The sequence below is a fragment of the Gopherus evgoodei genome, chromosome 4 (genome assembly GCF_007399415.2).
Source record: "Gopherus evgoodei ecotype Sinaloan lineage chromosome 4, rGopEvg1_v1.p, whole genome shotgun sequence".
In the NCBI taxonomy this organism is placed as follows: Eukaryota; Metazoa; Chordata; order Testudines; family Testudinidae; genus Gopherus; species Gopherus evgoodei.
The window spans coordinates 10,581,252-10,606,289 of NC_044325.1; the positions used below are offsets into that span (position 1 = coordinate 10,581,252).

The window sequence follows — 25,038 nt, forward strand, 5'->3', positions numbered from 1 at the left end:
GTGAAGCCCCGCCGCGGTACACACACACACACACTGCAGGAGTGTGAAGCCCCGCCGCGGTACACACACACACACTGCAGGAGTGTGAAGCCCCGCCGCGGTACACACACACACACACTGCAGGAGTGTGAAGCCCCGCCGCGGTACACACACACACACACACACTGCAGGAGTGTGAAGCCCCGCCGCGGTACACACACACACACACTGCAGGAGTGTGAAGCCCCGCCGTGGTACACACACACACAGACACACACTACAGGAGTGTGAAGCCCCGCCGCGGTACACACACACACACACACACACTGCAGGAGTGTGAAGCCCCGCCGCGGTACACACACACACACACACACACTGCAGGAGTGTGAAGCCCTGCCGCGGTACACACACACACACACACACACTCTCCAGCAGTGTGAAGCCCCGCCACGGTACACACACACACACACACACACACAGCAGGAGTGTGAAGCCCTGCCGTGGTACACACACACACACACACACTCTCCAGCAGTGTGAAGCCCCGCCGCGGTACACACACACACACACACACACACACACACACACACACACACACTGCAGCAGTGTGAAGCCCCGCCGCGGTACACACACACACACACACTGCAGGAGTGTGAAGCCCCGCCGCGGTACACACACACACACACTGCAGGAGTGTGAAGCCCCGCCGCGGTACACACACACACACACACTGCAGGAGTGTGAAGCCCCGCCGCGGTACACACACACACACACACACACACACAGCAGGAGTGTGAAGCCCTGCCGCGGTACACACACACACACACTCTCCAGCAGTGTGAAGCCCCGCCGCGGTACACACACACACACACACTGCAGCAGTGTGAAGCCCCGCCGCGGTACACACACACACACACACACTGCAGCAGTGTGAAGCCCCGCCGCGGTACACACACACACACACACACTGCAGGAGTGTGAAGCCCCGCCGCAGTACACACACACACACACACACACACACACTGCAGGAGTGTGAAGCCCCGCCGTGGTACACACACACATACACACACACTGCAGGAGTGTGAAGCCCCGCCGCGGTACACACACACACACACTGCAGGAGTGTGAAGCCCCGCCGCGGTACACACACACACACACTGCAGGAGTGTGAAGCCCCGCCGCGGTACACACACACACACACTGCAGGAGTGTGAAGCCCCGCCGCGGTACACACACACACACACTGCAGGAGTGTGAAGGCCCGCCGCGGTACACACACACACACACACACTGCCGGACTGTGAAGCCCCGCCGCGGTACACACACACACACACACTGCCGGAGTGTGAAGCCCCGCCGCGGTACACACACACACACACACACTGCAGGAGTGTGAAGCCCCGCCGCGGTACACACACACACACACACTGCAGGAGTGTGAAGCCCCGCCGCGGTACACACACACAGACACACACTGCAGGAGTGTGAAGCCCCGCCGCGGTACACACACACACACACACACACACACACACACACACACACACACACAGCAGGAGTGTGAAGCCCCGCCGCGGTACACACACACATACACACTGCAGGACTGTGAAGCCCCGCCGCGGTACACACACACACACACTGCAGGAGTGTGAAGCCCCGCCGCGGTACACACACACACACACTGCAGGAGTGTGAAGCCCCGCCGCGGTACACACACACACACACACACTGCAGGAGTGTGAAGCCCCGCCGCGGTACACACACACACACACACACACACACACACCAGGAGTGTGAAGCCCCGCCGCGGTACACACACACACACACTCTCCAGCAGTGTGAAGCCCCGCCGCGGTACACACACACACACACTGCAGCAGTGTGAAGCCCCGCCGCGGTACACACACACACACACACTCCAGGAGTGTGAAGCCCCACCGCGGTACACACACACACACTGCAGGAGTGTGAAGCCCCGCCGCGGTACACACACACACACTCTCCAGGAGTGTGAAGCCCTGCCGCGGTACACACACACACACACACACACACACACACACACACACTGCAGGAGTGTGAAGCCCCGCCGCGGTACACACACACACACACACACACACACACTCCAGGAGTGTGAAGCCCCGCCGCGGTACACACACACACTGCAGGAGTGTGAAGCCCCGCCGCGGTACACACACATACACACACACGCTGCAGGAGTGTGAAGCCCCGCCGCGGTACACACACATACACACACACGCTGCAGGAGTGTGAAGCCCCGCCGCGGTACACACACATACACACACACGCTGCAGGAGTGTGAAGCCCCGCCGCGGTACACACACATACACACACACACTGCAGGAGTGTGAAGCCCCGCCGCGGTACACACACATACACACACACACTGCAGGAGTGTGAAGCCCCGCCGCGGTACACACACACACACACTGCAGGAGTGTGAAGCCCCGCCGCGGTACACTCGCCGCGCACACAGCCCGGCATACTGCGGGCCGCCCGGCCCAGTCTCACGCCCCCGGCAGGGCAGGGCAGGGCAGGGGGCGCTGGGGCCCCGCAGCAGGGGCCGGCCGAGGCGGGAAGGAGCCGCCCCGCGGCCGCGGGCCCAGCCCGCTCCGGGCTTCCCTGGCGCTGCCCCGACCCGGGGGGCGGGGGCCTCGCGCCCATGACGTAATGGGTTATGCTAATGACCAGCATGTGGGGAGCTGGGGCGCGGGGCTCGGCGCGGCTCAGTCTCGCCCAGCCAGGCGCCCGGCCGCTGCTGCACCGCCCGGCGGGATCGCCCGCTGCCCGCTCCCCGCCATGGCACGGCCGGGGCGCCGCCAGCCGCAGCCCGCCTGACAGCAGCGAGGCACCTGCCTCAGCCTCCCGAGACAGCCGGGGGGCAGCATGGGAGTGAGCCAGGTGGGTGCCCGGGGGGTGGCGCGATGGTGCCGCGGGGAGCTGGCAGCGGCGGGGCGGGAGGGCTCGTGCCTCCCGTGGGGCTGGACCAAGCTCCTCTCCCTGCCCAGGGGCTGGTCTGTGCCCTGCTCCGCGCTGGGCTTAGGCAGACTAAGCACTAGCTGGGGGTCCCCGGCAATTCCGGGGTGGGGGCTTATTAATTATCTGTTGCATGTGGGGGGGGCTCCCCCAAACATCGCTGCAGTGCTTAGAGCCCCGAGTGGGCTGGCACTGCCCTGCCCACTCCTGTGCACCCCATGGGCTGGGGGTAACAGCGGGGGGGGGGTGTTTGCTGAGAGCCATCCTAGGTGAAGCAGAAAAGCCGCAGCAGCCCAACTTTGGGAAGAGGGGGAAGGAAGGGGCTCCTTGCTCAGCGCTCGTTTGCATTTTGCAAAGCTCCCTTGAGGCTAATGGACCAGGTCGCTCTTTCGGTCGCAAGGCGATGCCTTGAATGTGGAGAATGCGTATGTACAACCGGGTGGATTTCGTGAGCGCTTCAGTAGGACAGAAGGAGGGGGAGAGAGAGAGAGACAGACACCCCCCTTCCTCCCGCCCGCTAGAGCGGTGGATTGGTGAAGATACTTGGAAAATAGCTGGGGCTGGGTGGAATGATGTGATCATTTTTTAGGAAGCCTAAAAAGGGAGAGGAGGACCCGAAGACTCCCTGGGCTGGCCTGTGTGCCTGCCGGGCTGTGTGATGGAAGTCGGGGGTGGGTAGAGTTTATTTTTGTCTCACGCTGCTCCTGCTTAGGGCCTCAATCCAAAGGGGCTGGCTTGAGATGCTTGATTGCTGTAGATGGAGCTGCAGCAACTCGGCTACTTCCCGGGGAGGAGGAGGAGGAGGAGGTGGAGAGGAAGGCACCAGAGCTGCTCCTGCTTTGCATTAGAGCTTTACAGCCGCAATGTAAGTTTTCTTCTGCACGAATGGTCTCTTGCAGCAGTAGCAGTTTAAAGCAGGTAGGTCCCTGAAGAACCTGCCCAAACACTAGGAACCCTTTTATGGCAGCAACAGGGAGCTCCCTCCTTTCTTTAAACCATTAGCTGCAAAGCCTGCATCTTTCGGTTGCTGTGTATGGAGGCTGAATTTGTAGAGGCTCGGTGTCTTCCTCCCTTCCCCTTTCTTTCTCGCCTTTTCCCTCCACCCCCGTTACCCTTCCCTGTGTTGTTGACCTGAAATCTCCTTCGGTAGGTTAGGAAACGAGCTCTGCTGCTGTCATGCTGAATCATAGCGTTTCCTTGCACAGTGTGTCGTCATCATCAGCAATTCTTTTCTCCTTCCAGTTGTGAACATTTGCTTTGGGAGGAATGCGGGTGTGGATGGTCCAGTTTGCCACCCAGGGGAGGAGAGAGCCGGCGACGCTAGGCTAAAATAACCTGAGAGGAAAGAAGAAGCTATACATCCACTCCTGTGCCTTGTTGAGATATATATATGTGTGTGTGTGTATATATAATATACAATTTCCCAACCCTATTTCCCTGTGCCACTTTGTGTCATCATCTTTGGGGAATTTAACAAGAAGCCATCAGGACACTGAACTGAAGATAGAAAGAGGAGGAGAGAAACCAGACCCACATCTGAGCTGACGGCTGTGTCCAAAAATCCATCTGATTAATAAATAAAATCGTGAGACAGACACAGGGGAAAAGAACTTTGGAGGGAATTTTTTTCCCCTGCAGAGGCTTTTTATTTTTTTTTTCTCCCTCCACTCCCCACCCCAATCTAATCATGATGTTTCGAGATCAGGTTGGAGTGCTGGCTGGTTGGTTTAAAGGCTGGAATGAATGCGAGCAGACTGTTGCTTTGCTCTCCTTGTTGAAGCGGGTGAGTCGAACCCAAGCCCGTTTCCTCCAGCTCTGCCTGGAGCATTCATTGGCAGATTGCACCGAGCTGCACATTCTTGAAGGGGAAGCCAACAACCCTGGTAAGTTTTGGTGCAACCAATCCATTTTGAATGCTACATTGTTCTCTGATTGATACCCTAATGATGGCAAAAAAGGGGAGGTTAGGGAGCTGGCGCTCCAAATGAACCAGCCTCATTGTTAACAGCTTCTCTTTTTACATTTTATGTTTCAGACGAGTGATGACTTATTTCAGTTTGATTTTTTCACAGCAAACTACTACAGTCTATTCAGTGGTGTAACTACGGTAGCATGAATGATTGATTTTTCTCTCATGCAGTTTCCTATGAAATAAGTCAGTCAGGTCACGTAGAGTCTGGATTTTCTAGGCTTCTTTTGGACAACGTGGCTTGCTTTGCTTTAAGCAACATGCAGAAGAATCTCCTCATTATCTAATACAAACGAGTGTTTTGCTGATCTGTGGCTAGCTGAGGTATCTTACCATTTTGTTAAATGGTAATTTGTTTCATCATTCAGGTCCTGTTTGAATACATTTTTTTTTTCCTGCGGCTCTGAATGCTCTATATATTCCACAGGAGCTGTGGGAAGATATTAGTAGACCATTTAGGGCTGCTATACATAATTCAGTTAGTGTATACTGTGCATGTACTGTCCAAGGGATGTAAGTTTAATATATGTGGGCCTGATTTTGATCTCATTTATACACTAGTGAAAGTTAGGAGAATTAAAACGGTCTAAGTGAAATTAAACTCATGCTTTGTATGTGTGCACAAGTGTGACCACGCACTCTTTTAAAGAAACTTTCCAAAATAAAACTCCAAACTACTCTTTGCAGAGATGAGGTTAAATACACAGCTAAATTACCTAGTTCTATTCTGTTTGCAAAAAATCCCTCCAAAAACAAATATAATCCCTCCTGTTCTTGTCTCAGATATTTTAATATAGTTTGTAGGATTAAATATGAACACCTTGGACTTCTGCACATGGTTAAAAGAACACACAAAGCATAGTCTGTGGAGGGGGGGGGGAAGTCTGTCAATTGATAGGTGAAATTCTTTAGGCTTTATTGCAGTAGGATACTGAACAGAGCCCCCAGTGTTTACTGAGAGAAAAGAATGCAGGGTCCTCTTCCAGCTGTTCCATATTAGAGCACTGAGCCTGCAAGATTTGGCAGCTGTCTATGCTGCCATTTGATGACAACGTCCAGTAAAATGTTGTTAGGGCTAGGATATATTTAAGTACGCCTTTAGGAAACCAACTCGGGGCTGTTCCAGTGTACAGAGCTCTATCATCACAATGGTGAACACACTGGAATTGGATATTTCCTTATATAGTTCGTATGAGTGCCCAGGAGGAATGTTGCAGTGTACATTTCAGTGCAATACTACATTTTATAAACAGCTGAACAGTCTAACCTCATACATTTGCGGGTGGAGGCCTAACTAAGAATAAATTGGGAAGGAGAGCACACTCTTTTAAACTGATCTTCCACAGAACAGAATCGCCTTTCCTCTTACGTGCATTAGCACAGTTTATCTTTGGTTCCCAGTAGTGTATGTGACTATATACCATTGTATAAGCTTCTGATTTTTAGTTTTACCTGGATTTCCTGTAATAGTTGCGTCACATGTATTTGTCAAAAGATTACACATGAATGATTTATCTGCAGACTGCAGTAGCTGTGGCGTACCCGTTTAAATTATGATAGAAAAATTTCATCTAAAGCCCATCCAAATACTAGGTCATGTATGAATGAAAGGACTTTCTACATAATGACAGTCTCTTGCCAAAATAGTAGTAGAAACGAAGGTCCTGATCCTTCCAATACTTACACATGTGACTAATCCCATTGACCCCAATGGGTATAAAGATTACTCTTGAGAATAAAATTTACGGAATCTAGCCCTTAGTTTGCCTCTGAATGATTACATTGGTGATGCTAATAGCACTTGCTTAGATGTTTTGTTCTAATAATCAGCTGTTCTTTTAGGGCTTTTGTAGGCTCAATAGCAAGACTTGAGAACCTTTGTTAAATTTCTGATACCACTAACCATTTCTTCTGCTTGTAAATTTGATGCTTGGTAAACATAAGGCAAACATGCCTTTGCATCAGAGAATCAAGGTGTTTACTTTTTGATCAGGGTGATTCTGTTGTTAGAGAGGAATGCCTCGTCTCTGTGTTTGGCAATGAAGAAATGATAGGAAGTGACTTTTAGTTTGATATTAACATTATGTACTTTGTAAAACCACCTGTCTTTTAAAGTGCTTTGAGATCTCCTGTTGAAATTATATTAAATAGCCCTTATTCACCACACATTTCATACCATGGCATTTGTCACTTAACTAGACATGAAATCACACCAGGTTCTCACAACAACCACAACTTAATGCTGCTAGATGCCCAAAACCAGGGACTGAACAGGGATACTGATTTCATGGCTCATTACAACAATCTGTCTCACATACCTGCCTGGTAACCCTTCGTAGCCCACTTCAAACCCCTTTTGCATAGCAACCCTTACTGCCCACTCCATCTCAAATGACCTCCTATGACATGTGTTACCCCTTATGTTTAACTCTCAGTCCCAACTTGTATTTAGCTTGGACACTCTGATTTCGTTCCCCAGACTTGGAGAACTCCGTGTAGTTTGAAGGTTTATACTTGCCACCAATAGAATCTGGTCAGATAAAAGTTGTCACCTACCTTGTGTCTAACAACAGCAATTAACTTTTTATTGCTCTTACTGCTTGAATTCCATAATTTACACAACTAACCTGGGTTTGTTTCTTCCATGACTGGTGGTGATGTCAGCAATACTTAAAGATCTCAATTTGCCCCCTACTTTTTGGCCTAATTTTTTCTCCCTTAGTGGGGGATTTGCCAATGACACAGGCCTGATCCTGCAACTTCTTGCATGGAAACTGGCCACTTTGCCTCTGTGTTTGAATTAATGGGTCTCTTCTTGGGTGCAGCAATCTGCCCAAGTACAAGAGGTTTTGGGATCAGAGCTGTAACTTGGGAACAGGTTGGGGCCATAAATCTTTACATGTGGTGTATCAATCCTACTGTCAGTTAAATTCCAGGCTATCTCTAGCTTCCTCAGTGCAGTAAAAAGATAAAAATATAGTGACGAAGGCACAAACGGTCCTATTTTCTCCAGTGAAGCTAGTGTGAAAGCAACATGTGAGTCTAACATGCCAGTGTGAATGTTTGAATTGACTTTAAAGTTGGTCTCCCATGGGAAAAGAGTCATTATATGGCGGGGTAGGCAACCTATGGCATGTGTGCTGAAGGTGGCATGCAAGCTAGTTTTCAGTGGCACTCACACTGCCTGGGTCCTGGCCACCGGTCCAGGGGGCTCTGCATTTTAATTGAATTTTAAATGAAGTTTCTTAAACATTTAAAAAACCTTATTTACTTTATATACAACAATAGTTTAGTTATATATTACAGACTTCTAGAAAGAAACCTTCTAAAAATGTTAAAATGTGTTAACTGGCACGTGAGTTAAATTCGAGTGAATACATGAAGACTCGGCACAGCACTTCTGAAAGGTTGCCAACCCCTGTTCTATGGACACAGAGCCTATGTTGCTTGTTAAAATCTGACTGAAATGGATAGTGACTCTATCTGATCACTGTTGAAATGAGTGTGTTGACTCATCACGTTTCTTATTGGATCGATGTCCACCTCACAAATACTATCCTAGGTAACTGGAGTCAGCAGAGAGGCCAATGGCTGAATAGACATGGGAAGGCAAAGTACCTTCTCACCAGCAAGACCCACAATACAGGGCTTGAGGCATGTTGCCTGGGCAATGGGAGAGAACTTGATTTTTGGTTTTTTGTTGTTGTTGCTCTGTTGTGTGGACCCCAGTCTTCAGTGCTGTCTTCCTGCTGCTTCTCGCAAGTATTGAAGATGAAATGAAAAATATTGAACAAAAATTAATTCTTTAAAACTGATTGGTTTTATTAGTGAAACAAGCACGTTTGGCAGAGTTTCATCTTTCTGTTTTCTTCATGTGGTTTTCTTTAATAGGTTTTTCCTTTGCCTATTAATGAAAATTCAGCTCTCATTTGTAGCACCTGACATGTAAAATGTAAATCTGGTTGGAATGCACAGCTATAGCGTAACTCTCAAAAAGGGATTTTTCTAAGAAACCTACTGTTCCTGCTGCCATTTTGTTACCCGTGGCGCTTAAAAGACAAAATAGCTGTGTCCAGAATCTTTAGAACAGGGGTCTCCATAGGCTTTCCCAGGCTGAAAGCTACTCTGTCGCCTCTGATGCAACAGAGGCACATCGCATAGAAGTGATGCAGGTGCCACAGAGAATGTATGTGTCACTCTAAAACCTCATGAAAATGTCTTCTTTGAAATTACTGGTGGTTGATAGGAAACAAAAAAAGCAATGCAAAAAATCCCTACAGGTCACTGTTGGATAAGATGCACAATCCATGTCTGAGTCTTTAACGATTGTAGCATACAGTAGGATGGAACTTTGAAATCCACAAAGATCAAACAAACAAAGCAGAGAGAATCCCAAACAACCTTTTTGGCTCTTCAACACTCAAACTGCTTGGGGGGGGCTAGTAAGGAAGAAACAGCAACCAAAAAACGAGTAAATAAATCCAGGCTGATGTGAGCAGTGGGAAGAGCAATATCGAAGAAAACCATCTGAGGCCACTGTGAGTTTAAATGTGTACAAGACTTGTTCCTGCCGTCATTGAGATCAGTGCCTACCGCTGTGAGGTCATGGTCTATGACTAGGGCCCATAGGTGCTATGGTAATATAAGTGCACCGCTACCTTGATATAACACGACCCGATATAACATGAATTTGGATATAACACGATAAAGCAGAGCTTTGGGGGATGGGGCTGCACACTCCAGTGGATCAAAGCAGGTTCAATATAACATGGTTTCACCTATAACGCGGTAAGATTTTTTGGCTCCTGAGAACAGCATTGTATCGAGGTAGAGGTGTAATAACAAGGAGAATCCCATTGACATCACTGGGAACAGGATTGGGTGTGCAGTGAGCACCAGTGAGGAATTCAAGATACTTTCACCAGGACTTAATGAATGAGAACGGTTTTGTGTGTGCGGGGGGTGGGGGGGTGCTGGAAACCACGTTGGAAACCAGAAGTTTCTCCCACTGAGAGTTACTGTTTTTTCAGTATTATCATTTACATTTTTGTTTGTTTGTTTTCAAACATGTTTTTCTGTGGGGGCTTGTGACAGGGTGCTGAGCAGCAACTGCTGAACCAGCCCTTTGTCACGCCAACTCTAATTAAGGTAGATTGGAGCTGCCTAGAGAAAATCTTTGCCTGATAGGCTGGCCGCTGTTTCCCCCTTTGCCAAATTAGCCTGGGGCTGTTAAAAAAAAAACAAAAAAAACCCAACAACAACAAAAACCTCAGAGGAAGGAAGCAGGCAGGGGTGGGCAGATAGAAAGGGGGAAGCCAGAGTGTGGAAGGAAGGTGGGAGCGCTTCCCTCCTGGCTGCAGAGACTTGAGAAGCCCTTAAGGCTGAAATCCCCAAAATCTCGATGGTAAGAAGGTGGTGGGATTACATGCTGTAAATAAACTGCACCAGTGATTGCTGAGCCAGAAGGTCTCTGAGTGGTTTTTGGAACAGAGCAGGGCAGGACTAAGGGCAGGCCCGGCTATACCCTGTAACAGGGCTACATGAGTAGCTTCAAACCCAGCTAGAAAGAGCTGTCTGGACATAAACATCTTGGAGTCACAAATAAATAGGTTAGATGAGTGAAATCCAGCCCATGCAGTAAGCGGGCACAAGGGCTCTGCTTCATGTATGACCTCTGAATAGGGATTAAGTGGTATGTAGATCTTACGTTGATTCTCTGCACAGGGGCATTTTGCCCTAAAAGTGACTATCCCCTCTCAGTTAATAGCTGAAAACGCTCTACTATGAGGACTGGGAAAGCAGGGCTCTGGGAGGAGATAGCAGATGGAGACTGAAGTAGGGTGGTCTTGGTTTGGACATAGGGAGGTCTCTAAGTCAGGGTATGACTATGCTGCAATCACAGGATGTGATCACAGCTCGCATAGACTTGCCTAAGCTAGCTTTATATTGAGAGAGCTCATGTGCTGGATACCTTGGTAGTACGGGCTTCAGTGCAGGCGGTATGAACCAAGTGGGATCCCTGGGTAATTAGGTGGCTAGCTCATGTTGAAGCCCGTGCTGCTGATGCTTCTGCTTGGGTATCTGAACTAGCTAGATTAAAGCTAGCCAAGGTATGTCTGCATGGGCTGCAGTCACTCCTCACGATTGTACAATTGATGTTTCTTCTACCTGGCTTCCCCTTGTTGATTCCCCTTCATCAGAGCTGTGCTAAGCTAAATAGGGCACTAGGGTTTAGAACATGTAGTAAAAAAAGCCACGTCCCTTTGTGCATCTGGTCTGGCCTATGGTGGAATCTGCAGGACATAACCAGGCTTTCTCTTTCTGTGGGCTGGCCAGTAGGGGCCACCGTGGGAATTTACGTCCTGCTGGAGTTTAGAGCTTTCCCTTCCAAGTGCCCCCACCTCCTGACTGCTCTGAAATTCCCTATCTAGTGGCCAGATGCCTGCATCAAGCCAAATTCACTCTAGGCTATTGGGCCAGTCCCCATGGAACGACTGAAAAACCTGATTCTCTGAAGTGCTGAGCACCCTACGCTCACTCAGTCCATCAAATTTCTTTCCTTTGATTTCTGAGACGTGCTGACCAGGCACTAAGAAAGAGAACAAAAGGCTGTTGCTTCCATCTAACTCCTGCTCCCATCAGGTGCAACACCTAATAAAGGAAAGTTCCTACTGGCCATGGCCATAAATGAGACTCTGACAGAGCAGAGAGAGTCCATAGCTATGTCTGCGCTGCCCCAACTACCTTGGGAGTCCTCAAACCTTCCACTAACCAAAGAACCCAGTCGTCATTAATAACAGAGCGGGAAGGGAGGAGACTCACTGCTAGCACCTCCTCATGGCTGGGTGTGGTGTGGCAGCTCCACCTCTGCAGAGGCAGGCCCTCCGGCCAGATCACTTCCAAGTCTCCCCTTCCTGGATAGTCTGGGAACAAAAAGCAAGGGGAACTCATTCAAACAAACTGAGTCAGTACAAGAGAGAGGGGGAATGCTTCCCTCTCAGGGTGTCCCAAGATGAGGGGCCTCCAGGTGGTGGTTGTCTGGGAGCCCCTGCCCTTCAGTCAGCCCTTTCCTCAGGAGCTGAGTCTGAAGATCTGTTGACATCCCTGGTCTGCCCATATGTGAACGGCTCTGCTCCCCTTTTAAACTCCCCCTCCAGCTTGTGTGTTCCTTGCTGGTGTGGCAGAGTGGGGCCAGATGTGCCCAGAGCAACTCCTTAACCCCTTGTCTAGTGTGGGGTTTGCATTACTTCATCACGCAGCGTAATGACTTTAAGTGCTTGGCTCCCAAGGACAAGAACCTTTCTTTGCCTTTTGCACAGTGCACTGACTACTGGGCATATTAAGGTTCTCATCCTTATCTCACACAAGCCATCTATGTCAAGTGCTAAGAGCATCATCATTGCCTGGGTCTATTGTTCTGGGGCAGAATGACTGGAGAAAGTCTCCTGGGAAGGCTCAGCTTAAGGTGAACTGTGGGTACTACTATGTGGGTCCAGCAACCAGTGAAAGTCGCCTGAGCATTTATTTTAAAGACCCTTATTTTTTAGCTTGGAGTTATGATGTACTGTATCAGGTGCGTTCTTTATACTGACCCATTGTGTTGACTCAAGCCAAGGTAGAACAATGGCACTCGCATTAAAAGAAAAAAAGCTCTTGCACGCAATTAGGGCTTTGGTCTGCATTGTGGGTGGTATGGAGCAGGAACCAGGAGGCATGGCACCTTAATGAAGCACAATGCTTCCCCGAGCTGCTGGGTGTATAGAAGGTGTACTGGTGCTTCCACCTCACCTAAGGGGGTGCAGCGTGATCTCCGTTCTTCATCTGCTCATTGGTGGGGCTAGTTGGGCCTCTGCTGCTTTTCTTTCTTTCTCTGAAACGACGAGGGCTAAAAGTTGCCCCTTTTAAAACTAAAACCTAAGATTTTCATCTAATCGCTTGGCTCCTGGAGCTGAGGTTTTAAGAACACCACCAAATATCACAAGCCCTCAAATTACGACAGCTGGCAACATGCATAGGACTGTATTTAAAGGGTTCTCCAGAGCAGAATGAGCAGAATTGCCAATCTCAAATGTTAAAAATCATGAGACAGACACTCCTAAATCATGAGATGTGCTTAAAAATCATGAACATTGGGATCTTTTAATTTACCAACTGATTTTAGAGCTTTTAGAGTTCATATTTTCAAACTTTTGGCCCACAACTCTAACAAATTTCACTTGTTTTTAATGAAAGCAGAGATTTGCTTTAAGAGAGAGACCAAATAACAGACTTATGGTGAAATTGCAGGAGTTTGCAACACTGCATGAGGTATTGGAATGATAGCACGAAGCAGTGAAACTTCTTGCGTTTTTCAACAGCTCTGCTATTTAACAGGTGCCCTTATTTGTACATAAGTTTGTAGCTAGAGTGTAGGAAAATGTTTTCTCTTCTTCCTACTCCCTCTTTTTAATTTGACAGAAGAGAATCAGCTTGCAATGCTTATAGATTTCAATATGGACTAGAGGAAATATTTTCTTTGAACTCTGTGGCTCATGTATTCAACTCTGTATTGTATTTTAAAAAAAATTATTCCTGGTCATTCTCAATCTGTTTCTGTTACATTCATGAAAATTGGAGGAGACCCTCAATGGCTAATTAACAATCAAAAGTTCCCAAAGGTGGGAAATGCAAACCTAGGTCCTACGACTGCATTGAGAGCCGTGCCGGCAGAAAAAGTTGCAGGATCGGGGCCGTAGTAGAGAATGTTTGCTTCATATTTCAGAGTTAGTGAGTGGTATGTAGAAAAAAATCCTTTAACATTTTCCCATTAGCAGCACAAAAACAGATTATTATCTGATGGATGCATTGCATTCAATGCATATTTAATATCTGATCTGAAACATTGCACGTGTAAAAAAAAGTTGTAATAGAAAAATAATTGTTCATCCCTAGCAAAATGGGAACCGGTATGTGGTTATGGCAGTACAAGCCTGTGAATCTAGAGAGTGGTGTTCTATCCCCTACTTTGCTCCTAATTCACAGGATGATGCTGGTTGAGTCACTCACGCCCTTTCCTGCCTCAGTTTCCCCAACTAGAGAATAGATAAAATAGTGAGCTATATCACAGGTGTGCATGGAAACTAAGAGTGGGATTGAAGACAGTGTTAAAACTCGCACAAACTTCAGTGGGTGCAGAGCTAGGCTAATGATGAATGCTTTTGAAATCCCACCTGAAATGTTTGTAAAGTGCTTTGGGATCCTTAGAGGAAAAGTGCAAAGTATTATTCAATACATGACCTAGTTTCTTTTAAGTTGGCTTCTTTCCAAGTGAAATATTTTTACTCTGATATATTTCTGTTATGTTTTTTCTTTTGGAAAATGAAAAGAACTAAATCTACTTGCTTCTCTGCATAAATGGGCGAAGAATGGCTGAGGAAATTAAATGTAAAGAGGAGGAAGCGACAATAGGAGCTCAGTCGCTTATGGCAATCTTGAATTTGATAAGCTATAGATTGATGGGCTACGTCAGGAATTGTTTTAGATTGGTAGTTTAAGAAGGGCAAACCTCAGTGCTTTAAATTAAAATAAGTGCTCGCAGTGTATTTGTAAATTGAGTTCTCTTAAAATGAGATTAAATGAGAGAATGGGGTAGCTTGTCCGTGAGTGCAGTCAAAATTCTTGCCAGTGGATGACAGTTTGTACATGTGCTGCACAGCATAGCTAGTGTATTGGACGTATTAGAAGCTAACAGTTGAACAGAATTGTCCACCAAGTCGGTCCCTGTATTTGATACATTTGTTTTTAGGTAAATGGCTTCCAGGATCCAAACGATCCTAGCAGAAGTGCATTTGGAAGAACATTCTTTATTCAGGCCCAAATTATTGAAAGAATCCATTCATTTTGGAGCCTTCAATTTTTAGGTGCCCAACCTAAGACACCTAGGCAGGTCTTCGTCTCTCCCACTAGGAAGGACAGGGGAGCAAAAAAAATGCTTACTAGCTTTGGAAGTGATGTAAACCTACCTGATGCCACTCTCTAACTACTGGGGGTCAGGAAAAACCTTTCCCAGTGGCTATGTTATCCCACAACTGCCTACTTCAGGGTTTTATGCACATTCCTCTGAAGCAGCTGGTACTGGCTTCTGCTGGAAACAGGGTACTGGATCAGGTGGACTAGTGGTCTGATGCACTATGGTAATTCCTGCGTTCCTACTAGCTTTCAAGCCTGGCTTTCCTTTCTCCTGAAATCTTAGGTGTTTTTGTGATCCATGAACATGATTTGTTCCGGGCCGGGAGTTCTGTTTGCAATCAGAGGAACTGAAATAGTAATTAGTATGAATGCTTGCTTTATTTTAAGATGTAGTAGTCAGTACTTTAGCTTCCATGCTTCACACTTGTATCTAATGTCACTGCAGAGAACTATTTAGAGAGTAGGGACACCGCTTTCCCTACTGGCAAGTTAAAGTTTATGGGCCACATCTCCCCATCTATGGTTTATTCTTCTGCAGGGACTGAAAATTTTATGAGTTGGATTCAAGCATAACCCAGATCCTCAGGTGTGTAAACCAGCGTAGCTCCATCAATATCAAAGAACTTATATTGATTGGCAGAGCTGAGGATCTGGGCCATGGATTGTCTACCTCAGGGGTGGGCAAACTTTTTGGCCTGAGGGCCACATCTGGGTATGGAAATTGTCTGGCAGGCCATTAATGCTCATGAAATTGGGGGCTGAGGTGCGGGAGGGGCTGAGGGCTCCGGCTGGGGGGTGCGAGCTCTGGGCTGGGACCAGAAATGAGGAGTACAGGGTGTTGGAGAGGGGTTCCGGGCTGGGGCAAGGGGTTGGGGTGCGGAGGGGAGTGAGGGCTCTGGCTGGGGGTACAGGCTCTGGGGTGGGGCTGGGGATGAGGGGTTGGGAGTGCAGGAGGATGCTCTGGGCTGGGACCAAGGGGTTTGGAAGATGGGAGGGGGATCAGGGCAGGGGGTTGGGGTGGGGGAGGGGGTCAGGGTGCATGTTCCACGTGGCGCTTACCAGAAGCAGGGATCTCCGGCTCCTATGCGGAGGCACAGCCAGGCAGCTCGACGCGCTGCCCATCCACAGGCGGTGCCCCTGCAGCTCCCATTGGCCATGGTTCCCAGCCAATAGGAGCTGCGGAGGCCCTTGGCTGTCCCTGTGCATAGGAGCTAGAAGGGGGACATGCTGCTGCTTCCGGGAGCTGTGTAGAGCCACAGCACATGCGGAGTGGGGCAAGCCCCCAGCTGGAGTGCCGCAGCAGGGCAAGTCCCGGAGCCTGCTCCCCAGCAGGAGTTCGAGGGCTGGATTAAAACGTCTGAAGGTCTGGATGTGTGCCCTGGGCCATAGTTTGCCCACCCCGGTCTACCTGATTGCCCTCGGAGAGGGTTGGGTTTGCCCGTCCCAGAATGAGAAGGGGACAATCTCCCTAAAATGTGCAGAGCCTGGCAAGACCTGCCAGAGGGTCCACACACATCTGTGAGTTCACATTCTCCCAACCCCCATGGAAGAAGCAGAGCTGCCAAGGTACTCGGATTGGCTGCTGCCCGCTCAGGAAGGAGGGGTCACTCAGTGGTGAGGGAACTGTGTAAACCAGTGGTGGTAAGGACAGCATTAACTTACGCTTGGTATCCACACAGGTTGCAGACAGTGATTGTCCCTCCAGAACTACCTCTTCTTGGCCTTCTTCCTCATCCTCTCCCTGCCTGAAGCCCATTCTCCCCATTGAGGGTTAATTGTAGATGTGACAAATATTGCAGTCCCATGCAGTATCTTTGGGGATCATTATATTTACGTTTTGAATGGTTTATGTATGGTTGTGTTCTATTCCACAGGGGAGGATTCAAAAAAGAACTAGATAAGTTCATGGAGGATAGGTCCATCGATGGCTATTAGCCAGGATGGGCAGGGATGCAAAATCATGCTCTGAAGTGTCCATAGCCTCTGTTTGCCAGAAGCTGGAAATGAATGACAGAGGATGGATCACTGGATGATTATCTGTTCTGTGCATTCCCTCTGAAGCACCAGGTATTGGCCACTGTTGGCAGACAGGATACTGGGCTAGGTAGATCATTGGTCTGATCCAGTATGGCCGTTCTTATGTTACCACAGCTTCCATGAGTACTAAAAGCAGTGTAGGGTGATTACCACTAATTCTGAAAACAACTCTGGAGAAGTTCCACCTTCTGCAGCAGTTTGCTAGGCTGGATTTTCCAGAGATTAGGAAACAAAGAATAGCTTTTGATATAAATGGATGAGCTGAAACTGACTCAAGGTCTTTTTTCTGATCCAGCAAACGGACAGGACCTTCTAACGGAGCCCTAACACTGACAGAAGGGTGGGAAAAGACATTGGCGTACTAGGGTGCCATTAGCCAGATGGGTGTTTAGTATGTGTTTAAATCTGCTTACTGGTTTTTCTGTTTTCTGTGTAATGCTTTTGCCTTAATAAAGGTGCTTGCTCAGAAGAAGCTGTGTGGTAACTTGTAACTGCTGGCAACACACTGTTCATAGCTCTTGGAGAGAAAGCAAAGCACAGGCGCTGGCTGTTAGGCAGACTGACTTGCTGGGGATATCACAGTGTAAGGCAGGGATCTGTGCAGCCTTAAAATGGGAGTGGGACAAGCATCCCTGCCAAGGGATGTGATGGCTAGAGGTGGCTGGAGATTGAAACTAGACAAATTCAGGTTGGAGACAGTCAGGGTAATTAACCATTGGAACAAGTTACCAAGGGTCATGGTGGGTTCTCCATCACTGACAATTTTTAAATCAAGAATCAATGTTTTTCTAAAAGATCTGCTCTAGGAATTCTGTCAGGGAAGTTCTCTGGCCTGCGCTGTACAGGAGGTCAGACTGGATGATCGCAGTGGTCCCCTCTGGCCTTGGAATCTATAAGACCCAGCTGGGAGCTCCTGGAGTGGACCATGGAGGGGGAACACAGGTGCAGTTACCTTGAAACTGTGACAGTAGGGTTGGGAAAAGGGAGGAGCAGGCCATGGAGCATGTTCTCCCCCTGCCGGATTCACCAGGCTTTTACCCTCCCTGTTTTCAAGACATGGATGGGAGAACTTGACACTGAGTGCGACTTTCAAGGTTAAGCCTGACATGAACCTTGCACGCATGTTGCCCACTTTCTTTTTTATATGATTACGAGTGGATAAATACAAAGAACATGTTTCTTTTGTAACTCTGGGTTTCCTACAAAGCATCTGCATCCATGTCTCCCCCAGCCTCTGTCTATACCAGCTGTACTATTTCTGCATGGTAGTGCACAGACCTGCCACGAGGCTGTTGGGCTTGGCCTCCTCTTGGGAGCTTTAGAAGTTTGAAACTTGGGTGCTTCCTTTATGTAGTATTTGATTAGGTCAGAGGGACAGACCTATGGCTTCCGGTGTCAGTCCAGGAGATGTTAATTGGGCAGTTATATAAACTGCTGAGATTTCAGCCCGTATGCTTGGGTCTGAGTTTTTGCACAACTGCTCGGTTAAAGCAGGCTGCGTGGCATGGAGGTTTCCATGAGCAACATGGCCAGAGCTGAGAGGACTCTAATATTCATGGCAGTTTTCAGAATTGTATTTTGCACAGGGAGAGAATTGGAAGGGACTTCTAGAGTTCATCTTGTCCAGTCCCTTGCACTCAAGGCAGGACTAAATATTATCCAGACCATCTAGAAGTCACTGTCCGGGTATGGTTCTTTTGCACACCCCAGTGTTTGGGGGAATGAATTGTTTGCCCCATCTTTGCCTTCCCAGCTCTGGGTCAGACCATGGCTGTGTATCTGCGCACAGACAATGGCAGGAGGAAGGAGCATTGTCTAGTGGATAGAGAACTCAACTGGGAGCTAGAAAACCTGGGCTTTGTTCCCAGCTCTCCCACTGACCCGCTGTGTGACCTTGTGCGAATTATTTCCCCTCTCTGCCCCTCAGCTGTAAGCTCTTGGTACAGGGATGGTCTCTTGCCATGTGTGTATATATGTGGTGCCTAGCACATTGGGGTCCCAGACTCTGTTGGGGCACCTATACATTACTGTGATACTACTGACAGTGAGATGCAGGTGCCAGAGGGGACATTAGGAGCACAAGGACAGCTATCCAAAGCGCAAGACAATGCGGGTGGGTGTACAGAGCAGGTAGCAGTACCAGCCACCGGAGGGGAGCGGAGCAGGGGTTGACCTGCATCAGTGAGGGATGTAGCCATGACCTTTCCCAGGTGTTCTGCCTACCTCAGGGCAGAGAGTGTCAAAATGCCTCTAGGACTGGCCATGGTGGCCACTCTGAAGACCCCCCACAGGCTGTAGCATGGAAAGCTAGAACAGAGGCATTTGTTACTTACAGTGGCCAAGTGCTACGTAAGTGCAAAGTCCCATTCTGAGCCCTTGCTCAACCATGTTTTCCTAATGGTTTGAAGGAGGCAGGATCACTTCTGTTGTAGGATTTGAGAGAATTGGAGTGGTTTAGAAACAAGAGATACGTGGGACCAAATCCACCTGGGCTTTTTGCATCTGTGGAAGGTCCAGAAAATCAGTGGAACCACAGTGGTTGCTTTTTGCACTGAGAGTCTGAGATAGGAGAAATTTGCACACTCCCTGTGTAAACAGCAGAGATCAGCACCCAGCAGGAGTGCGACGGTGGTTGGAGGTTTGATGGCCAATGGCTTCATGACCTGGACCCACAAATCCCATGTGCAGGCTTTCAATCTGGCAGTGCATTTGTCCTGCCTCTGGGTTATTATGGACAATTCCATCCCCTCCTAGTCTCTGTGTTGGCTCCCTTTAAGGTGGGCTTTAAGCAGAATCACCAAAATATGATTTAAATTATTTCTCTTTTGGAGACAGACTATGAAGTCAGAATTTGTTAAAGGAGTTTTGTAGACAAAACAGTACATTACAGCCTGGGTGTTATGGTTATTGTTTGGTACCTAACACACCCTGCCCTTTGCAAAGTGTGGAGTGAGGAGACCCTTCAGAGTGGAGGAGGGAGGGCGTGAAGAAATGGTTGTGGGAGTGGGATACAATATCCTCTGTTTTACCTGGCTGGAGTTAAAATTTGAATGGAGTGCAGAGTTATTTAGTGGCCTTTCCAGATAGAAGGCAATTGTATTTGTCTCAGGTAAGAGAGCTGATACAGGTGCAGAGTTTCTCTAGGCAGGAATTCACACATCAGATGCCTGACTAACAGCTTGTAATCGATTAATTAATTTATTTTGCATGTAGTGACTTCTTTTCATGATACTGTTGTATCAAAGATTTTGGCAGGGGGGTTTTAAATAGCAGCATTTTTCTGTTCTAGGCCCTGATCCTGAAAAGAGTTTTTTACATGCATAAGAGGAAGGATTCATGTGCTTAAAGTTAAGCAACTTGCGTAATTTAATTTGCAAGTTCAGGGCCCTCACCTGTAACAAGTCTGTGCCCTCTTTACAGGTTTGAGTCAGAGTCAGTGGACTTCAGTGAGCTTTGGATCAAGCCCTGGATGGTGATTTACCATTGTGCTATTGTTAATTTTATCTGTGATCCTGCAAGGTGCCAAGTGACCTCACCTTCTGTTGAAGTCAGCAGCAGTTGTGGGCGCTCAACATTTCTTAAGATTAGGCCATGGAACTTGTGAGACATCTGAATAGTCTCACACAGTCTGATTGAGATGGACTGGGTCAGCCAGATATGGTGACTTTAAGGTGTATAGGTTCTCAGGAGCAATTTCTGTTGGAGGAGGAATGGTTTATTACTGTGGTCTGTATACAGTGCCCTGGCAGAGTGGATGAGCTGAGTTCTTGTGGCTCTTCTCCCTTGGGACCAGTTTGTGATGTTTATGAAATACTGGAATTGGAAGCATGAGATGTTTCTCTTATTGTCTACAATAAGGCACCCAGGAGGTATGAGGCCTTTTCTCCTTTGCAGCTTGATGGCTAATGACAAGCATCAGCAGACACCTGGTCATTTAGTGATATGGATACAGGAATCTCTGTAGGATGTGGTTGTGTTTTTCTGACAGTGCTGTTGCACTACAGGGCTGAGCCAACTTTCACCTGAGTGGAAAAGGTCCCCTTGACTTCAGTGACAGCTGGATCTGTTCTCCTGTGCTGAGCTGCTATGCTCGATAAAGTGTGTGTGTTTGTTTTTTTATTTCATTTTTTTTATCCTTCAAGTATCATCTGCAGGATCCATCTCTGATTCACTCAGCTCTGTGCTCCAAAGCAATAGATAACCCTAGAGTAGGGTGGAAGCAAATATAGGTCACTACAGAACTCTAGCTCTGTCTTGTTATTACTCTTAGCACATGATTGGTTCCAGATTTTCTTCTAAACTTTAAGTCAGTCAGATAACTGACCTGGCCTTGCTTGTGGCGTGTTGGTTTTCCTGCTGTTTGCCATGTTGTATTACTTGCTCTGCACTTGGATATGCTTCTTTGTTGTGTTAGTGATTGTTTCATTGTTACTTTGTATAACGCTGTGTGCAGAAACAACAAGGAATCCAGTTTTTTACCCACAAAAGCTTATGCCCGAATAAATCTGTCACTCTTTAAGGTGCCACCCGGACTCTTTGTTTTTGTGGATACAGACTAACACAGCTACTCCCTATGCTGATGTGCAAAGTACAGCTGGTGAAAATTTCTCCTTTGTTTTTCACTGGAAAAAAAAAGTTTCAATCTTTTTGTGAAAATGAAGATTTTCACAGAAATTTACTTTAGATTTCTGATTTTAATGAAACAAAAAACCTTTTTCAGTTTTTATTTAGTTTTTGTTCTTTCTCTTGCTTTTTTCCCCTGTGGCAAAGGGGGAAAAAAAGGCTGGGGAAATCTGAAAAAGCCAAAAAAGTCAGGTTTTTGTTTTTGTTGAAAAATTATTTTTTTTTGCTTTTGAAACTACTTCCTGTTTCTCAAATAGTATTAGTGTACAGTTAAATGTTTTCCTTACAGATTTTGGCTTTTCCTGCCATTGGGATATCCCCAAGCAGTAATCATGGAGCACAAGTCAGCATGATTTTTTTACTTGCTGTCTAGTTGTGCATTGGAATTGCCAGTTGTGTCAGCACAGCTCCGAAAAGGGGGTTTGTTCACTGAAAAAACACCACACCTTGTAGTGCGAAAGAAGTGGATTTTAAAAATAGAAACCTTAGGCTGTTTCCCTCCAGATAATGTGAATGTTGATGAAATGTTGTTTTAACTACCTGCATGACCCTTTCAGATAAGAATTGTTATTGACTTGCAGTATTATGTTAACCTGATAAGAATTCTTTAAAAAAACCTAGAAAAAATTATTTGCATAACAGTCTGCTCAGTTCATAGCCAGTACCCCAGTCTTCCTCCTCTCACTCATTCTTTGAGGCTATGATGCTTGATCTATAAGAGTCTGACTCAGCCAGGTGCTGTGGGCCCTTAGCTTCTGGTGGGAAATATTCAGCTCAGGATTGGACCCTTAAGAATTTTATTATAGCTTACTCTGAATATCTTGAGAAATGCTAGAGCGCCTCCTGAAATACCTAGAGTGAAATCCTGGCTCCGTTAATGTCAATGACAAAATTCCCGTTGATTTCAGTGAGGTTAAGATTTCACTCCTACAGTCCAAATTGTGGCTTCTTGGGGTTTGATTCTGCACCCATGGTAATGAGTCCAGTGACTTCAGTATTACGGGATCAGATATGGGTGGTGGTTCAGTGCCCACTGAAGTTCATGAGTCTTTCCATTGACTTCAGTGGGTGTTGGATTGGGTTGTGGGTGAGAAAAGTATGCAGGGCGTCATGTTCACCTCTCTACTGCCAGGACCAGGAGCTTCAGCACAGGGCCTGACAGCATCTGGGTGCTGGAGCTCCCCGAGCACAAAAGTGGGCTGGCTAGCATGGCTGATGGCACTTAGTGCCCCAAAGGGGTATGTCCAGCCAGGCCGCGAGTGTACACAGTACAGTGTGTTTGTGTGTGCGCACATGCATGCAGGTAAGGTTGAATGGTGAACACTAGGGATTGCACTTCCTGCAGATAAATGAGCCTTTGCATCTACTTAGCTCCTATCTCTTAGAGCGGCTGTTGGGCTGAAAGGCACACGTTAGCTGTTGGTGTTAGGATGCATATTTGGACCCTTCTGTGCACATCACTGGAGGAGATGTAGGTTGCTGTTATGGGCAGTTTCAAAGTCTTTTACATTTCTGATATCAGTGTGCACTTAAAGCCCCACACAGCACCCAACTGAATGGTGTTTTTCAAAGTTTTTGCATATAAATCCAGGGGCCATTGCCAACTTAAAAAAAAAAAAATCACACTTTCATCCGCAAACTGTAGCTAGTGTTGTTACAGATAGCTGCTGAAGTTCCATACTGGAGCTAACAGAGATTGAGTGAGCAAGCAAGGGGGCTGGAACTAGGGGTGCTGAGGTTACAGGAGCACTGTCTGGCTTGAAGTGGTTTCCATCATATAGAGGGCTTACTATTTTGTTCAATGGCTTTCAGCAGCCCCACTATACAAATTGTTCCAACGTCACTGTGAGCAAGTGATTTTTTTTTAACCTGTTTTCCGGTTTGTTTACTTTAGATTTTTGATAGTATCTTGCGTATAGTCAGTTTCATTGCTGATGGGTGGTGCACACTCTTGCCAGGGCTCTACATGATTGGGTGTTTAGCAGTAAGACCAGCGGCAGAATTGGAAGTGGAAAGTGAATGGGCAGCAAGGGTGTGAACAGAGAGAACAAGGATGGGAAGAGAAGGGGAGGTCCTAATTATGTTTGTTCTTCTCAGGCCTTCCCAAAGGAGTCTTCTAAACATATCCGGGGGTGGAGGGAGGGCAAAAATACCCTTATAACAATTTTTGAAGGATTATTTTTTAAATTTAGGTCATGCTATTTAAATAGCATGTTCTCAGAAAATTAATTATTTGCCGTTCGTCAGCTAAAATAAATTCAAGTTTACAGTGTCCCTTTAGCAGTGCACAACTTTGTGACTGTCAGTATTGCACGAAGAACACATTTTGGATGGCACATTTAGTAACCTTTCATCATAAAAGGATTCTGAAATAATCAGCTTGGCACTGAATGCTTTGTATAGTACATGTCAAACCTCCCTTGTTAAGAGTACCTCTATAAATAAACGTGTATGTTACATTCAAATATATAAGGGTAACAGCTATTATAATATCAGCTGTCCTGCCAAACTGCCCAGTCTTTTAAATGACCTATAAGAGATTTCCACAAAGAATCAATATTTAGTGTTGCAGAGCTGCTAAAAGTGGTCTCTACTAGTATGTAACAGGTGGCCTGTATTCACACGTTTTGGTTGAGGTCTTGGTTTTATATTTCACGCAAAGCAAATGTTGCATTAATATCACTTTTGTGTTGTGGTTAAAGTGCAAGGCTCTGCATTCATTTTCTTCAAATTGCACTTTTGTAGCTTCAGTTTTTCCTCTTTTTTTTTTTTTTGTGGGAGTGGATAAACACTAAGAAGTCTTTCTGGACAAGTCACAGCAGCTGGAGAGTACGACTCTGTGGAGTGAAGGAATTTCTTCAGAGAAGCTATTGTTCAGCTGTGTTCTCAGCATTTTGGCAACTGTTCTTCAGATTAACCCTTTGCTCTATACAATGAGTTGCAAAAATATAATCAGTTGCTTTTTCATTGTTAAAGTAAATATACTTTGGCCATGTCTAAGGCCTGGTCTACACTAGTGGGGGATCAATCTAAGATACGCAACTTCAGCTACGAGACTAGCTAGTCTCGTAGCTGAAGTCGACGTATCTTAGATCGACTTACATCCCGTCCTCATGGTGCGGGATTGACGGCCGTGGCTCCCCCATCGACGCCACTTCCGCCTCTTGCCCTGGTGGAGTTCCAGAGTCGAGGGGGAGCATGTTCACGGATCGATTTATCATGTCTAGACGAGACACGATAAATCAATCCCCGATAGATTGATCGCTACCTGGCAGATATTGTGGACGTACCCTTTGTCAACAGAAAAATGGGTAGTGTGGACGTACCCTAAGTGTGGAATAGAGGTTAAAGAGTGTGAAGTCACTGCTTTAAATCCCTCTTAAAGCCAAATTCAGTGTCGCCACTGATGTTTAGTTATTTTCTGATTTTAAAATATAACCATTTATCTGATTTTTCCTGAGCAAACACGATATCAAAGAGAGCTACCAATG

General features: G+C 47.0%; 1 protein-coding gene across 8 annotated transcripts in view; it reads left to right on the top strand.

Annotated features, from left to right (window-relative positions):
- The first annotated feature begins 2,806 nt into the window (after positions 1-2,806).
- The window catches only part of SAMD4A (sterile alpha motif domain containing 4A), a 221,379-nt gene continuing 199,147 nt past the window's right edge, over positions 2,807-25,038 (top strand). For 4 of the 8 annotated variants that reach the window (XM_030562936.1, XM_030562940.1, XM_030562941.1 and 1 more), the window contains exons 1-2: positions 2,809-2,895; positions 4,213-4,853. In XM_030562936.1, coding sequence (XP_030418796.1) covers positions 4,658-4,853 — 196 coding nt within the window. In that variant the 5' untranslated portion in view covers positions 2,809-2,895; positions 4,213-4,657. Of the gene's footprint in view, positions 2,896-3,670; positions 3,889-4,212; positions 4,854-25,038 lie in introns of those variants that run through there. The other 4 variants (XM_030562938.1, XM_030562937.1, XM_030562944.1 and 1 more) reach the window with 4 other exon arrangements.